The following is an 11,230-nucleotide window of genomic DNA, read 5'->3' as shown; positions in this document are numbered from 1 at the left end:
TTTTTATATTAACAGAATGTAAAACATATAATGATATATGCTCGAATTATCAATTAATATATGTTGGAAAAGTAAGAAAAGAAAAATAATTTATAGATTTACTAGAAGTAGAAAGGAAAAGTAATTTGTAGGTGTAATACATGGAAAATAGTTTTTGTTATACATCTATTATGTAATTCGTTTGTTTTTAGAAATAAGATATAATTTAATGCCATCGTTGCATTTTTATAAATTCTGTATTTATCAGTTCTTATACTGACATTTAGGGAATTTTATAGTGCCAACAGAAGTGTTTGAGAAACCACATAGCAGCAGTTTTTAGCGGGAAAAAGACAAATTTGAAGAATAAGTAGTGTTTTCTTTCAATTAAGAAGTCGATTAATTATTTCAAAAATATATTTCTCTGTGAGAGTACAAATCATATATTTTAATTTATAATCAATATATTAAAAAATATTTATTTGTTTACAGTACATAATATGTGAGATATATTTATTGATATTATATCAAGTAAGTCTCATTAGATTGATCGTTATGATAAACTAAAAAGAAACAAAGTTGAAATGCAGATAATACACAACCTAAGAAATTTGGTATTTGTATGAACCGATCATTAAGAAGGCAACCGTATGCAAACCACTGACAAGAAACTATTAAAGAAGCCATGATAATGGGAAACGGTAAACTTTCTGTACTTTTAACTCTTACCACATGTGCCTAAAAAATATTTTATTCCATTATCTCTTTTTCAAGCCAAGCAATTATTACAAACTGAAAAAATTAGGAGACTTACCAACATCATTAATGGAGATGCAAAAAATAATACTGTTAATATACAACTAAGGAAACCAACATATTTTGCAGCTAATGCTCTGTCTTCCTCGTAAAAACTATAAAAGTACACAACTCCAAGGAAGCAAGTCGCTGCAATCATTTGTTTTATTGGTTTAAATTTTTGTACACTATACAAAATGAATACGTAAATATAAGATGCTTGGAGTATGGAGCCAAAAACATTCACTAACAATATAAATCGATCTCCAATAAGCATACCGTATCTCATCCACAAGACACATCTGTAACATATTATACAAGAACTTGACTCTAATAATAAACGTTAAGTAAATGTTTAAGAGTCATTAAAATGTTTATAAATTAAGCAGTGATATGGGGATCAAATAAACAATCATTAAGGGAAATTCACATCTGTTAGCAATAAACTGTTTTTAAAATCAAAAAGGTATAACACTTACGATGTATAACATGTTACAAATGCCAAGATTGAACTATTTCCTGTACTGCCATTTTTAATTATCTTTCTGCATACTAGCCTAAAACATACTTTTGTAACTTTCTGATTTCATTGTAAGACAATAGAATTTGTTGAGTGTAACAAAAGAGAATTAACGCTTATTTTTTTAGATACTTTCTTATCATTATCAAAAGAAAGATTTATGAAGTTATATGATTATAATTTAGGATCTTATTGTACATGATTATGACAATAAATTATACAACTATATTTTAAAATTTTCTTCATAAGAGTAAGTCTGTTGCAGGCTTGTATTTTTACTTACACGCCAGCTAAAAATTGTAAAACCGTGCAAATCGAGGCGGTTGTGGCTAACGCGTCTCTAATCTCCGTCGAGAACATGATTTAAAATATTCATATTACCTCTGTATATCAACATTCATGATTTGGATTTTTAACCTTAAAATTCACTATAAAATGTGATCTAGTTTTATTATAAAAAAGAGTCTAATGAGATTGGCGAGAGAAAGTAAGTAAAACCATGTAATCAAAATCTAGGGGAAATTACATCATATTTAAAGTTCTGTGATATAAAATAAAAAATTATTTTACAAAACATTAACATCTTCTTAAGTATATTTTGTTACAGGTTAAATAAATGTCATAAGTTCTGCCGCTCAATTACAACATTTTTTAAAATATTAATTAAAATCATTCTTGAAGATTACAATATACTAGTGACTATTAACCAATAATTGCAGCGTCACGTGATCATTTGTATATATTTATCTTTGACTTCACGTGTCTAAGAGAATATATATATATATTTTTTTAATTTTCTATTAAATTATTTTTATTTATAATGTATTAAATAATATATTTTATATATGTACAATATAACTTTCCGAAACAGTTATGTACAACTGTATGGTACTAATCATCACATTGTGGTTGACATCTACATATTACTGAAATTCGTCTGCCCTTTGGTATATGTTGTCCTTTAAAAAAAGATTCTTCATTTTTTAGAATTTCGTGATTATAATTGTATCTAGCTGCACCACTATAAGCAAAGATAATAGATAATATATATGATTTAAAAATACATAACATAAATAATATACATGAGTTGTATTAATATAATATATAATAATATAATGTAAATACTATAAATAATTGAGGAATCATTACTCTTACCTCATTATATATAGAGATCTTCTTGGCAATAGAAAATCTTTATATAAAGTTACATTATCAACCATTTTTAGTCTCATTACGCTATCAGTTAATAAACTTAAACCAGTAATAATCTCTCCACAGAACTATGAAGAAGAATTGTATCTATGTAAATTCTGCTTGTGTTAGAAATTAAAAAATAAAATACATACCCTAATGCTATCAACATGTGGCTTTATCCATCCTTCTGGTGCTAAGTCTAAAATGTGTATCAGTGAAATCTGAGACATATCTTTAGAAAATGCTTTCTCTCGAATTCTATTTATTACCTTTGCATTCTCATTGTTCCATTTGCCTTTTTCTGTTTCTCTATAATTATGTATTGCCTATAATAATTAATTTAGGGAAGTATAATTAGAATTTCATAGAAATAGTGATGGATCAATTTTATTATACTAACATCATCCCAATGCGACTGTTCATATTTTAGTCTCCTCACATAAGGATCAATTTCTTCCATTAAAGACGTCTCTTCTTCAACTGTGATAAAATTTGGAAGAACTTGCATCGTTCTCTCTAGCTCTTTCTCCCAATTTTTAAAATTAACCTCCGTCTTATTAAATAGAGTTTTCGATTGCGAATAATATTTCACACTGTTGTAATTGAAATATTTATTTATGAAATAAACGAATAAATTCAATGTAACTTTCATCCTTCATTCACTTTTTTCAATAGGTTAGGAACCTATAGGCTAAGAATGATAAAGATTTAATAATATACATTAAAGTTCAATCGATCACCTATGAGAGATGGGTACTCATTCAATGTTATAGACCTTAGGTCATTTGACATATGTAAATACATATATCACAAGATAACATATAATTGTTTCAGAAACAATAATATTAATACATAAAGAAGTAATTTTCAAACTAAATTGCTAGGAATTATTGGATAATATACTGACTTTTATTTAATAGAAGGTGAAAAATATATTTATTAATATATACAACATTCATAATACAATATTTAATCAAGATTATAGTATACAAATATTGAACAATTTCGCAATTACAGTGTAGCTTATTTAAATTGCGTAAATTGTCTTGAATGACTTCACTATTAGGTTTCACCAGTAGGTAGCGTAGCAGCATTACTGGGCATGTGGTGTTTTAATTGTTGGCGGGTAATCGTTAATTATAAATCATGATCATGTAAAATAATCGTTTCACGGATAGCTGTATATCATCAGATATCATTGTACAACAAATTTAAATTGAGTTGCTTCCCGCTAAAAAATTTAATTTTGACAGTTCGTCTCTATTATACAATACCTTAAGATTGAAAGCCTGAATTTACTCCAAATTCATATTACATTGTCTCATTTACCTCTCCTGATTATATTTAAATTTATATTATTTTACACATCATGAATATAATTACATATTATATAGTTAATTATTTGAATTTCAAATATTTATGCAATTATAATGTTATTTGTATCAGCTATATAACTATATAGTTACTATATAGCTACTACAACTATATAGTTATATATTCTAATAGTTTGCATAATGTTATACATAAATTTTTCTATAGATTGAAATATTAGTAGGCATTTTCATTATTAAACATTTTCTTTATTCTGCACAACAAATATTATTTTTTCATTTTTATGTTATATTTCTTTCAAAAATAAAGTATGTTTCTAAATTCCCTATGTGTATAGTTCCTCTAGTAACTATAAAATACGTTTCCATATCTTCTCTTGTAATTGCATGATTCCATGATTCCTAATTCCCTAATAGAAATTGCGCGCGAATTGATAATGGATGATATTACAGAGTTTAGAGCAGATTATCCATTGTTTGAGTTTCATTTTTTTGAACAAACTTGTATTGAAAAAGAAAGATCTAAAGATTAGACTTACAATGAAGAAAGTAAATCAGTCTGCTAAGGTAATATATATTAATGGATATTTATTCAAATTCATATTTTTATGTATATAATTAAAAAGATAGAATCTAAGTAAAGACATACTTTATCTATTAAATCCCATGAGCTAAATGACTTAAATTTGTTAATGGCAAATTCAAGTAATATGCAATAAATATAAATAAATCTATTAAATATAGCAAGTACTATATTTTGAATATTTTTATATGCATTCAGTGCATCTTTGCATCCTGAAATTTATCCTTCAGTAAACGAAACCAAAAGTAATATATAACTTTTATCCAACAATTTTTCTTTACTATTTTGCTTTTTGGTCATTAAACATGTAAAATTTATGAACATCTTTGTTTTATCAGTGTGATTTCTTTTTTCATAGAGCTACTCAAATAATGGCACAAAACTTTCTCAGAAGAAAATATCAGTTTATTTTACCAAAGATATAAGTGATAGCAGTACAGTGAATAGTACAATTGAAATCAATGCTGTAAATTGTGAAACATCAAGAAAGAGAAAGATTTCAAAAGATACAGATTCAACACGAGTTAAAATTGCAAAATGTGATAATATTTCAGATGCATGTAGCATACAAAACATACATCAAACTCCAAGAAAACAAAGACTTGCAATTGGAAATAAAGACAATGACATGGCTATAAATGAAACTATATCTGAAGACATTTTTATAACAGAATGTGATTGGAAGGAAAATATAGGTACCAATGAATATATAAGCACAACATATAAATCAAACAAAAAGCAAATAATGGAAAAGAAAACACTGTTACAAAAGATTCAGACTGATAACCATCTGATAAAAGAGAACAAAACAGATCATATGAAACAATCTGTGTTTAGTGATAGAAAGCATGAAGGAATTCATTCAGAAATAGAGTCATTTTTTACAGATGATTTTAAAGATTGTTTCGAGGAAGAATGGTGTTCAAATACTAGCCAAATTAATTTTAATTCCTTGCAGAGATGTAAAATTATTGATGTACAAAGGGAGTACAATAGCATATTGTTAACTGTGAACCAAGAAGACTGTGAAACATCTGATACAACCGTTAAATGTTCAGATTTCTGGTAAGTAACACAATTACAATAGCGCATTTAAAATAGAATATTTAATTCAATGCCTCGAATTGAAATTTAGGAAGGATGCAAAAGTACAAAAAGATGACATTGTTGTTATTCAAGCTAGAAAAGAAAACAACCAATGGATTATAGATAACAGTAGTGGCTTTCTTATTGTTCAACCAGATGCATTAATATCTGGGACAACAGTATCTGGTGCATTATTTTGTAAAAGAAAGGCAGTTTTAAGTGAAAAGTTTAGAAAGATGGAGAGTCTGCCACCTTTCATGGGAGATTCTACACCACTGGTTATTGGAAGTTTAGTGCATGAATTATTGCAAACCGTAAGTGTAATTTAACATTCTTTCTGAATTCTTCTGGGATTAAATAAATGTGATATTAATATTCTAGGCAATAAGAAAAAACATTAGTGAAGTAAGCGATATTACAAAGTTAATGAACAGCATATTGCAGACCAGAGACACATGCAGTTTACTTTATGCATCCAAGATATCTTTGGAGACCTGTAGGCAGCAAATTCTCCCATATGTCCCAAAAATACGAGAATTTATCCAACATTATTTGAAAGGTATGTAAAATATATAATACATGATTATTTTTTATTGAAAATATCAAAAATTTTAGATAAAACGCAGCAAGGTATAAATAATATAAAGAATAACTTTAAAGGTAGAATCGCTCAAATTCGGGACATAGAAGAGAATATTTGGCTACCTAAATTAGGTTTAAAGGGAAAGATAGATATTAGTGCAGAAGTTAAAGTAAATTGCAAACAAAAAATTATGCCCCTTGAAATTAAGACAGGGAAGCCTTCATTTTCTTTGGAGCACAGAGCGCAAGTTATTCTTTACATCATGATGATGAGTCTTACAGGTCAAGACACGGATACAGGTCTTTTACTTTATCTTAGGTAACTCATTAACTTACCAGAGCATTTTAAGGTTTTACTAAATTAGTTATAATACTGATACATTCTATTACAGGGAGAATAATATACAAGAGATTAATAGTGGTCATCCTGAAAAAAGAGACTTGATACTATTAAGGAACTCCTTAGCTAGTTATTTTGTTCCCAAATCGAGTGAGGAATTAGCGAATCTAACTTCTAAATCAGATTTGCAAATGTTGGATTTACCAGAACCAATTAATCATCATAATGCCTGTTCAAAGTGTACTTACAATACATTATGCTGTATGTACTTGAGCAAAGATTCAAGTATACAGTTATCTGAGACAAACCCATTAGTGGAGTTAGGAAAAAAAATCTTGGATAAATACAAACCTAGTCATATTGATTATGTGTTGCATTGGATTTCTTTATTACAGATGGAAGAAAGTTCACAGTCGAGCGATAATGTAACGAGATATCTATGGACATTAAGTCCAGAAAAAAGGTAAAAAGCCGTATGATCATTTTTATAAAATTATATTTATAAAATTATATTTATATTTTATATAATTATATTTTATTAAATTGATTGCTCCATTTCTCCAGGGAAGCAAAGAAAACTTGTATATGTAATTTGAAAGTGATAGGAAAAGTTACTGATTGCGATACAAAATACAGACATACTTTTGTTCGCTCAAATTTAGACACACAATTCTCAAATATTAATATTCCATATATGGAATTTTCCGATAATGAATATGTTTTAGTCAGCACAAATACAAGGATAAATTTATCTGCAGGATTTATAGCACAAAGGAAAGAAGATTCTATTACGTTAATATTAGAAAGGTACATAAAAAAGAAAGCTTTTTTGCTGTACATTGTGTTGAATTATAATCTTCTATTTTATTTCAGAGATATCACCAAGTATAATATAAACGAATTTTTCCACATAGATAAGTACTCGTCTTCCAGCTTATTTTCCGGTAATCTTGCGAACGTAGGAGGTTTAATGAGTGACAGTGAAATTTGCAAAAAATTACGAGATATTGTGATAGACAAGTTCGTAGAATTTTCATCTTTATATCTTTTTATAAATCTTTATATCTTTTTTTGTTAAACTTGCTTTTTTATCAGGAAACCAGCATGTTTTGAAAAAGGTTTACCATATCCGATCATAAAGGCAAGTGCAAGGATATTACAAAATTTAAATAAAATTCAGCAAAGAGCAGTTTTAATGGCAATATCCGCGAAAGAATATCTTTTAATTAAGGGAATGCCAGGTACAGGAAAAACGCAAACACTAGTTGCTCTAGTAGAAGTCCTGCATAAACTAGGGCATTCTGTGTTAATTACTTCACATACTAACAGTGCTGTAGACAATATTTTATTGAAACTGTTATACAAGAATATTGACTTCCTGAGATTAGGATCATCGACCCATCCGTCTTTAAGAGATAAAAGTGAAGCGTACGCTACAGCAAATTGTAATACACCGAGTAGCTTAGAGGCGGTGTATTCTAGTAAAGTATGAATTATTTCTAAACATGATATTTTCTATAATAAAATTATCATCCTGAATACCTCTAGGATTATGGTAATAGGAAAAAGTTTTAAAATTTACCCAGAGATAGTATTTTGTAAACAATTTTATTTGAAAAATTTTTCTTTCTGTAGCATGAGAGGTATTCATATAGCGCCAGAGATATGGTAATTCCTATTATAATTAATTTTATTAGTTATCTTTATAATTTTACAGAATATTATCGGCGTAACTTGTTACGGAGCCCATCATGCACTTCTTGGAAGACGTACGTTTGACGTATGTATCGTGGACGAAAGCACGCAGGTGTTGCAACCAACTGTATTACGTCCTTTATACAGTGCAAAGAAATTTATTCTTGTAGGAGATCCTGACCAATTGCCCCCAATTATTAAGAACAAGTTAGCCAGGTATCTATCAAAATACTTTTAAATGTATTACATTATAATTAGGCTTCGAATTTTTATGCATTTATGAGACATTTAAAGATGTAGAAATGCATAAAAATAAATCTCTGCGTAGGCTTTTTCTTTTAGTTGCATTCAATAAAAATATAAATCCGCATAAATACATGTAGTCCAATTATGATTACGAAGAAAATGTTTTTATGCTGCTTATTCATTTTCATTATAAAATTGTAATAATCTTCTTTTCACAGAAAACTTGGTGCAGATGAATCCTTATTTGCTCGGTTGGATAGTGAAAATAATACTATTAAGCTAACAAAACAGTATAGAATGAATAAAAGTATAATGTACTTAGCAAATAAGCTTACATATAATGACATGTTAGAAGCAGGTGATACTTCCATAGAGAATGCTACTTTCGCTACACCATCCAAAGAAGTAAATGTAATAAATAAAACGCCCTTCAATGTTATATTCGTAAGCCAATAACATTATATTTTAGGTTTTAACAAAAGAAGAAGAATGGATACAGAAGGCATTATCATCTGACATAAGTGACTCCGTAATCGTATTAAACACGGGATGTACCAATAAACTAAAAGAAAACTATAACTTAAGTGAAAAAGGATACCTACATAGCGATGAAGTGAACTCAAACATTTGGGAAGCTGTTATAGTGTCTAAACTAGTGAAAACATTTTTAAAGGTAACGTTGAATAACATTTAAATTAGTCACTTTTATATTGAAATAAATTTATATTGGAATAATTGTTTTAATGTTTAGGTGAATGCGAAACTTGAAAATATTGGCGTTATTGCACCATTTAGAGCGCATGTTAATTTATTAAAAAAAGTTGTTGCAGAAGATATAGAGATAAATACTGTTGATCAATATCAAGGACGCGATAAAGAGATCATAATTTATTCATGCGCTAAAAGTATAACTAACTTTAGTGATATAAGAGAGGTAACATATTTAAGTTTAATAGATTTATATAAGTTAAAAATAATGGCCTAATTAATATTTTTTAAACATAGGATTTAGAAGTACTAGGGGATCACCGGCGATTAACTGTGGCTATAACTAGAGCAAAGCACAAGTTAATTGTCGTTGCGGATAAAAGAACTATATCTCAATATTCGGCCTTTAAAAAATTATTTTATCTAATTGAAAATAAAAATATAATAGATTTAGATAATAGCTATAATGGATTTTGCTGGAAAAATCTTCTACGTATTTTGTAATATATTTTATTACCTTTTTATATGACAAATTTGTTACGGCGAAGAATTGCATAAAAAAAATTTATTGATTTATAAAAGGAAGCTGCATGAATATGTATGATATTTCAATTTTAATAGGATTTTATGTCTATGTGGAATGTTTGATGTATTATTTTATTTTATACATATATCATGAAGAGTTGATAATTAGATATGTGTTTAATTAGAAACTTGTTTTTTCGTTTACCTTGATTATAGAACAAACATCTTCGATCATACATAAAGTTATTGACTTTAACGGAAATCAATTGAGATAACAAATAATGTTATTTTAATTATAAATATAGATATTATATTAAGAGTATTAGATATCATGATAAGATAATGATTTCAAGATATTTAATGGTTCAATAAGATATACAATCGGTTTATTTACATATTGTCCAATTTATTTTTTGAAACTTAATGGTATTCACTAATTAATCAGTAATCTTTTTAATTAATCAGTTTGTAATGTAAGAAAATGCATGAATTTCATTAAAAATCAATGTCTGCCTAATGAAAAAAGCTTGTATCTAGTCCAGATTAGAATATCTAATGCAATTGAAGGTCAATGATTGAAGATTACAATTAATTATCTTGTAATATGTATATTACAAATTATATAAGTAATGTATAATATTTATAACATATATATAATGCAATAATGTATAATATATATATATTATACTATATATATATATAAATAACACACACAATTGCAATTAATGATTACAGTAGACATTTAATCTAAAAGGTTATATAGTTTTTTGAGAAGGTTCAATGTGGGTTCAGATATATTCGTGAGCTGCTGTATATAAAAAGGTCTAGAACAATTAAGATTATTATAAGATAGTTCTTATAATAAAATTATCTTTAATTTTTTTAACTAGCTTTTCTTCTTCTGTGTGTTATTTTTTCCTGAAATAAAACATTCCTGTAATTTCTTCAAACATATTCTTTGTATAACTATTGATATCACAACACCACAATATTCAATATTTTTTCCAATGACGCAATATTTGACATTGACTAAAGATAAATGAAAATTATGGTCGTTAATGCTACTATTATCGTCGATAGCTAATTGTCGGAAAATGATATGTCACCGTGATAAGATATGCAATACAAGTGTAATAACACAATTTGTAACACGTATTGATGAAAATATGGAAAATGTCACTATTTGTATTTTTACAAGTATTATGACCTCTTTTTCACTTCATTCGATATTTTTCGTTCTTAATGATTATTTTCTGCAAATTAACTGATTACATATAAACTTGATTTTGATCGTTCTGTTATAAATATGTACGTCGAATACAAGAATGAAAAATAAGGAAGCAAGATACAGCAGGAAGCTCCAAATTCATTAGAAGTTATTCGCATAGCTTAAAAGATATTTAAAGTACTTCCTAAAATATTTCAAAAACTAACAAAAGGAGAAATGATGTCAATGGATGGTCTTTTTTGAAAAAAGAATAAGATTGTATAAGCAAATTTTTTAAAAATCCATTTATTTAAATAACATATTACAACCTGGTACTATCTCGGCATGTTCAGAAAATGTCGAGCGGTTTGGCTCAAATCGAAAAGAGCCGAAAAGAGAGAGAGAAAATCTTTTGAACCGTTTGGTATCAAGCAACTCA

The 11,230-nt window shown here is 27.5% G+C and overlaps 3 protein-coding genes across 5 annotated transcripts; 1 reads left to right on the top strand and 2 right to left on the bottom strand.

The window, feature by feature from the left end:
* Positions 1-441: 441 nt before the first annotated feature.
* On the bottom strand, positions 442-1,938 carry Slv (sugar transporter SWEET1). Its single transcript, XM_072017646.1, has 4 exons — positions 1,578-1,938; positions 1,254-1,331; positions 794-1,076; positions 442-717 (listed from the first exon to the last, which is right to left on the bottom strand). The coding sequence occupies exons 1-4, from the start codon at positions 1,652-1,654 to the stop codon at positions 502-504; spliced, it is 654 nt and encodes a 217-aa protein (XP_071873747.1). The 5' UTR covers positions 1,655-1,938; the 3' UTR covers positions 442-501.
* A 140-nt stretch (positions 1,939-2,078) lies between these two features.
* Positions 2,079-3,398, bottom strand: LOC139994733 (alpha-ketoglutarate-dependent dioxygenase alkB homolog 7, mitochondrial). Its single transcript, XM_072017644.1, has 4 exons — positions 2,889-3,398; positions 2,641-2,814; positions 2,450-2,574; positions 2,079-2,315 (listed from the first exon to the last, which is right to left on the bottom strand). Exons 1-4 carry the CDS (start codon positions 3,138-3,140, stop codon positions 2,186-2,188), a joined length of 681 nt encoding a protein of 226 aa, XP_071873745.1. The 5' UTR covers positions 3,141-3,398; the 3' UTR covers positions 2,079-2,185.
* Positions 3,399-4,220: 822 nt separating this feature from the next.
* Positions 4,221-9,752, top strand: Dna2 (DNA replication helicase/nuclease 2). 3 transcript variants are annotated; one of them, XM_072017876.1, is made up of 14 exons: positions 4,221-4,368; positions 4,761-5,467; positions 5,538-5,802; positions 5,870-6,047; positions 6,104-6,389; positions 6,463-6,873; positions 6,975-7,217; positions 7,284-7,430; positions 7,506-7,896; positions 8,128-8,321; positions 8,570-8,762; positions 8,821-9,024; positions 9,103-9,285; positions 9,357-9,752. In XM_072017876.1, exons 1-14 carry the CDS (start codon positions 4,261-4,263, stop codon positions 9,561-9,563), a joined length of 3,717 nt encoding a protein of 1,238 aa, XP_071873977.1. In that variant the 5' UTR covers positions 4,221-4,260; the 3' UTR covers positions 9,564-9,752. The 3 variants fall into 3 exon arrangements, with proteins under 3 accessions (XP_071873977.1, XP_071873976.1, XP_071873975.1); XM_072017875.1 differs by having other exon boundaries at positions 4,226-4,386; positions 8,570-8,756; XM_072017874.1 differs by having other exon boundaries at positions 4,226-4,386.
* Positions 9,753-11,230: the final 1,478 nt, after the last annotated feature.

This window comes from Bombus fervidus, chromosome 15 (genome assembly GCF_041682495.2).
Source record: "Bombus fervidus isolate BK054 chromosome 15, iyBomFerv1, whole genome shotgun sequence".
Taxonomy (NCBI): Eukaryota; Metazoa; Arthropoda; class Insecta; order Hymenoptera; family Apidae; genus Bombus; species Bombus fervidus.
The sequence above is the reverse complement of the archived record's forward strand: the minus strand, read 5'-3'. Positions and strand labels throughout refer to the sequence as shown.

Coding starts and splice junctions, on each gene's coding strand:
- LOC139994733 (XM_072017644.1), bottom strand. CDS start 3,140: ATGAAAGTTACATTGAATTTATTCGTTTATTTCATAAATAAATATTTC. Junction 2,815..2,888: donor AACAGTCGCATTGGGATGAT/GTTAGTATAATA, acceptor TAATTATTATAG/GCAATACATAATTATAGAGA. Junction 2,316..2,449: donor AGATCTCTATATATAATGAG/GTAAGAGTAATG, acceptor CTTTGCTTATAG/TGGTGCAGCTAGATACAATT.
- Dna2 (XM_072017874.1), top strand. CDS start 4,261: ATGATATTACAGAGTTTAGAGCAGATTATCCATTGTTTGAGTTTCATT. Junction 6,874..6,974: donor ACATTAAGTCCAGAAAAAAG/GTAAAAAGCCGT, acceptor CCATTTCTCCAG/GGAAGCAAAGAAAACTTGTA. Junction 7,431..7,505: donor CGAGATATTGTGATAGACAA/GTTCGTAGAATT, acceptor CTTTTTTATCAG/GAAACCAGCATGTTTTGAAA.
- Slv (XM_072017646.1), bottom strand. CDS start 1,654: ATGTTCTCGACGGAGATTAGAGACGCGTTAGCCACAACCGCCTCGATT. Junction 1,077..1,253: donor TTTGTAACATGTTATACATC/GTAAGTGTTATA, acceptor AATATGTTACAG/ATGTGTCTTGTGGATGAGAT. Junction 718..793: donor CATCTCCATTAATGATGTTG/GTAAGTCTCCTA, acceptor AATATTTTTTAG/GCACATGTGGTAAGAGTTAA.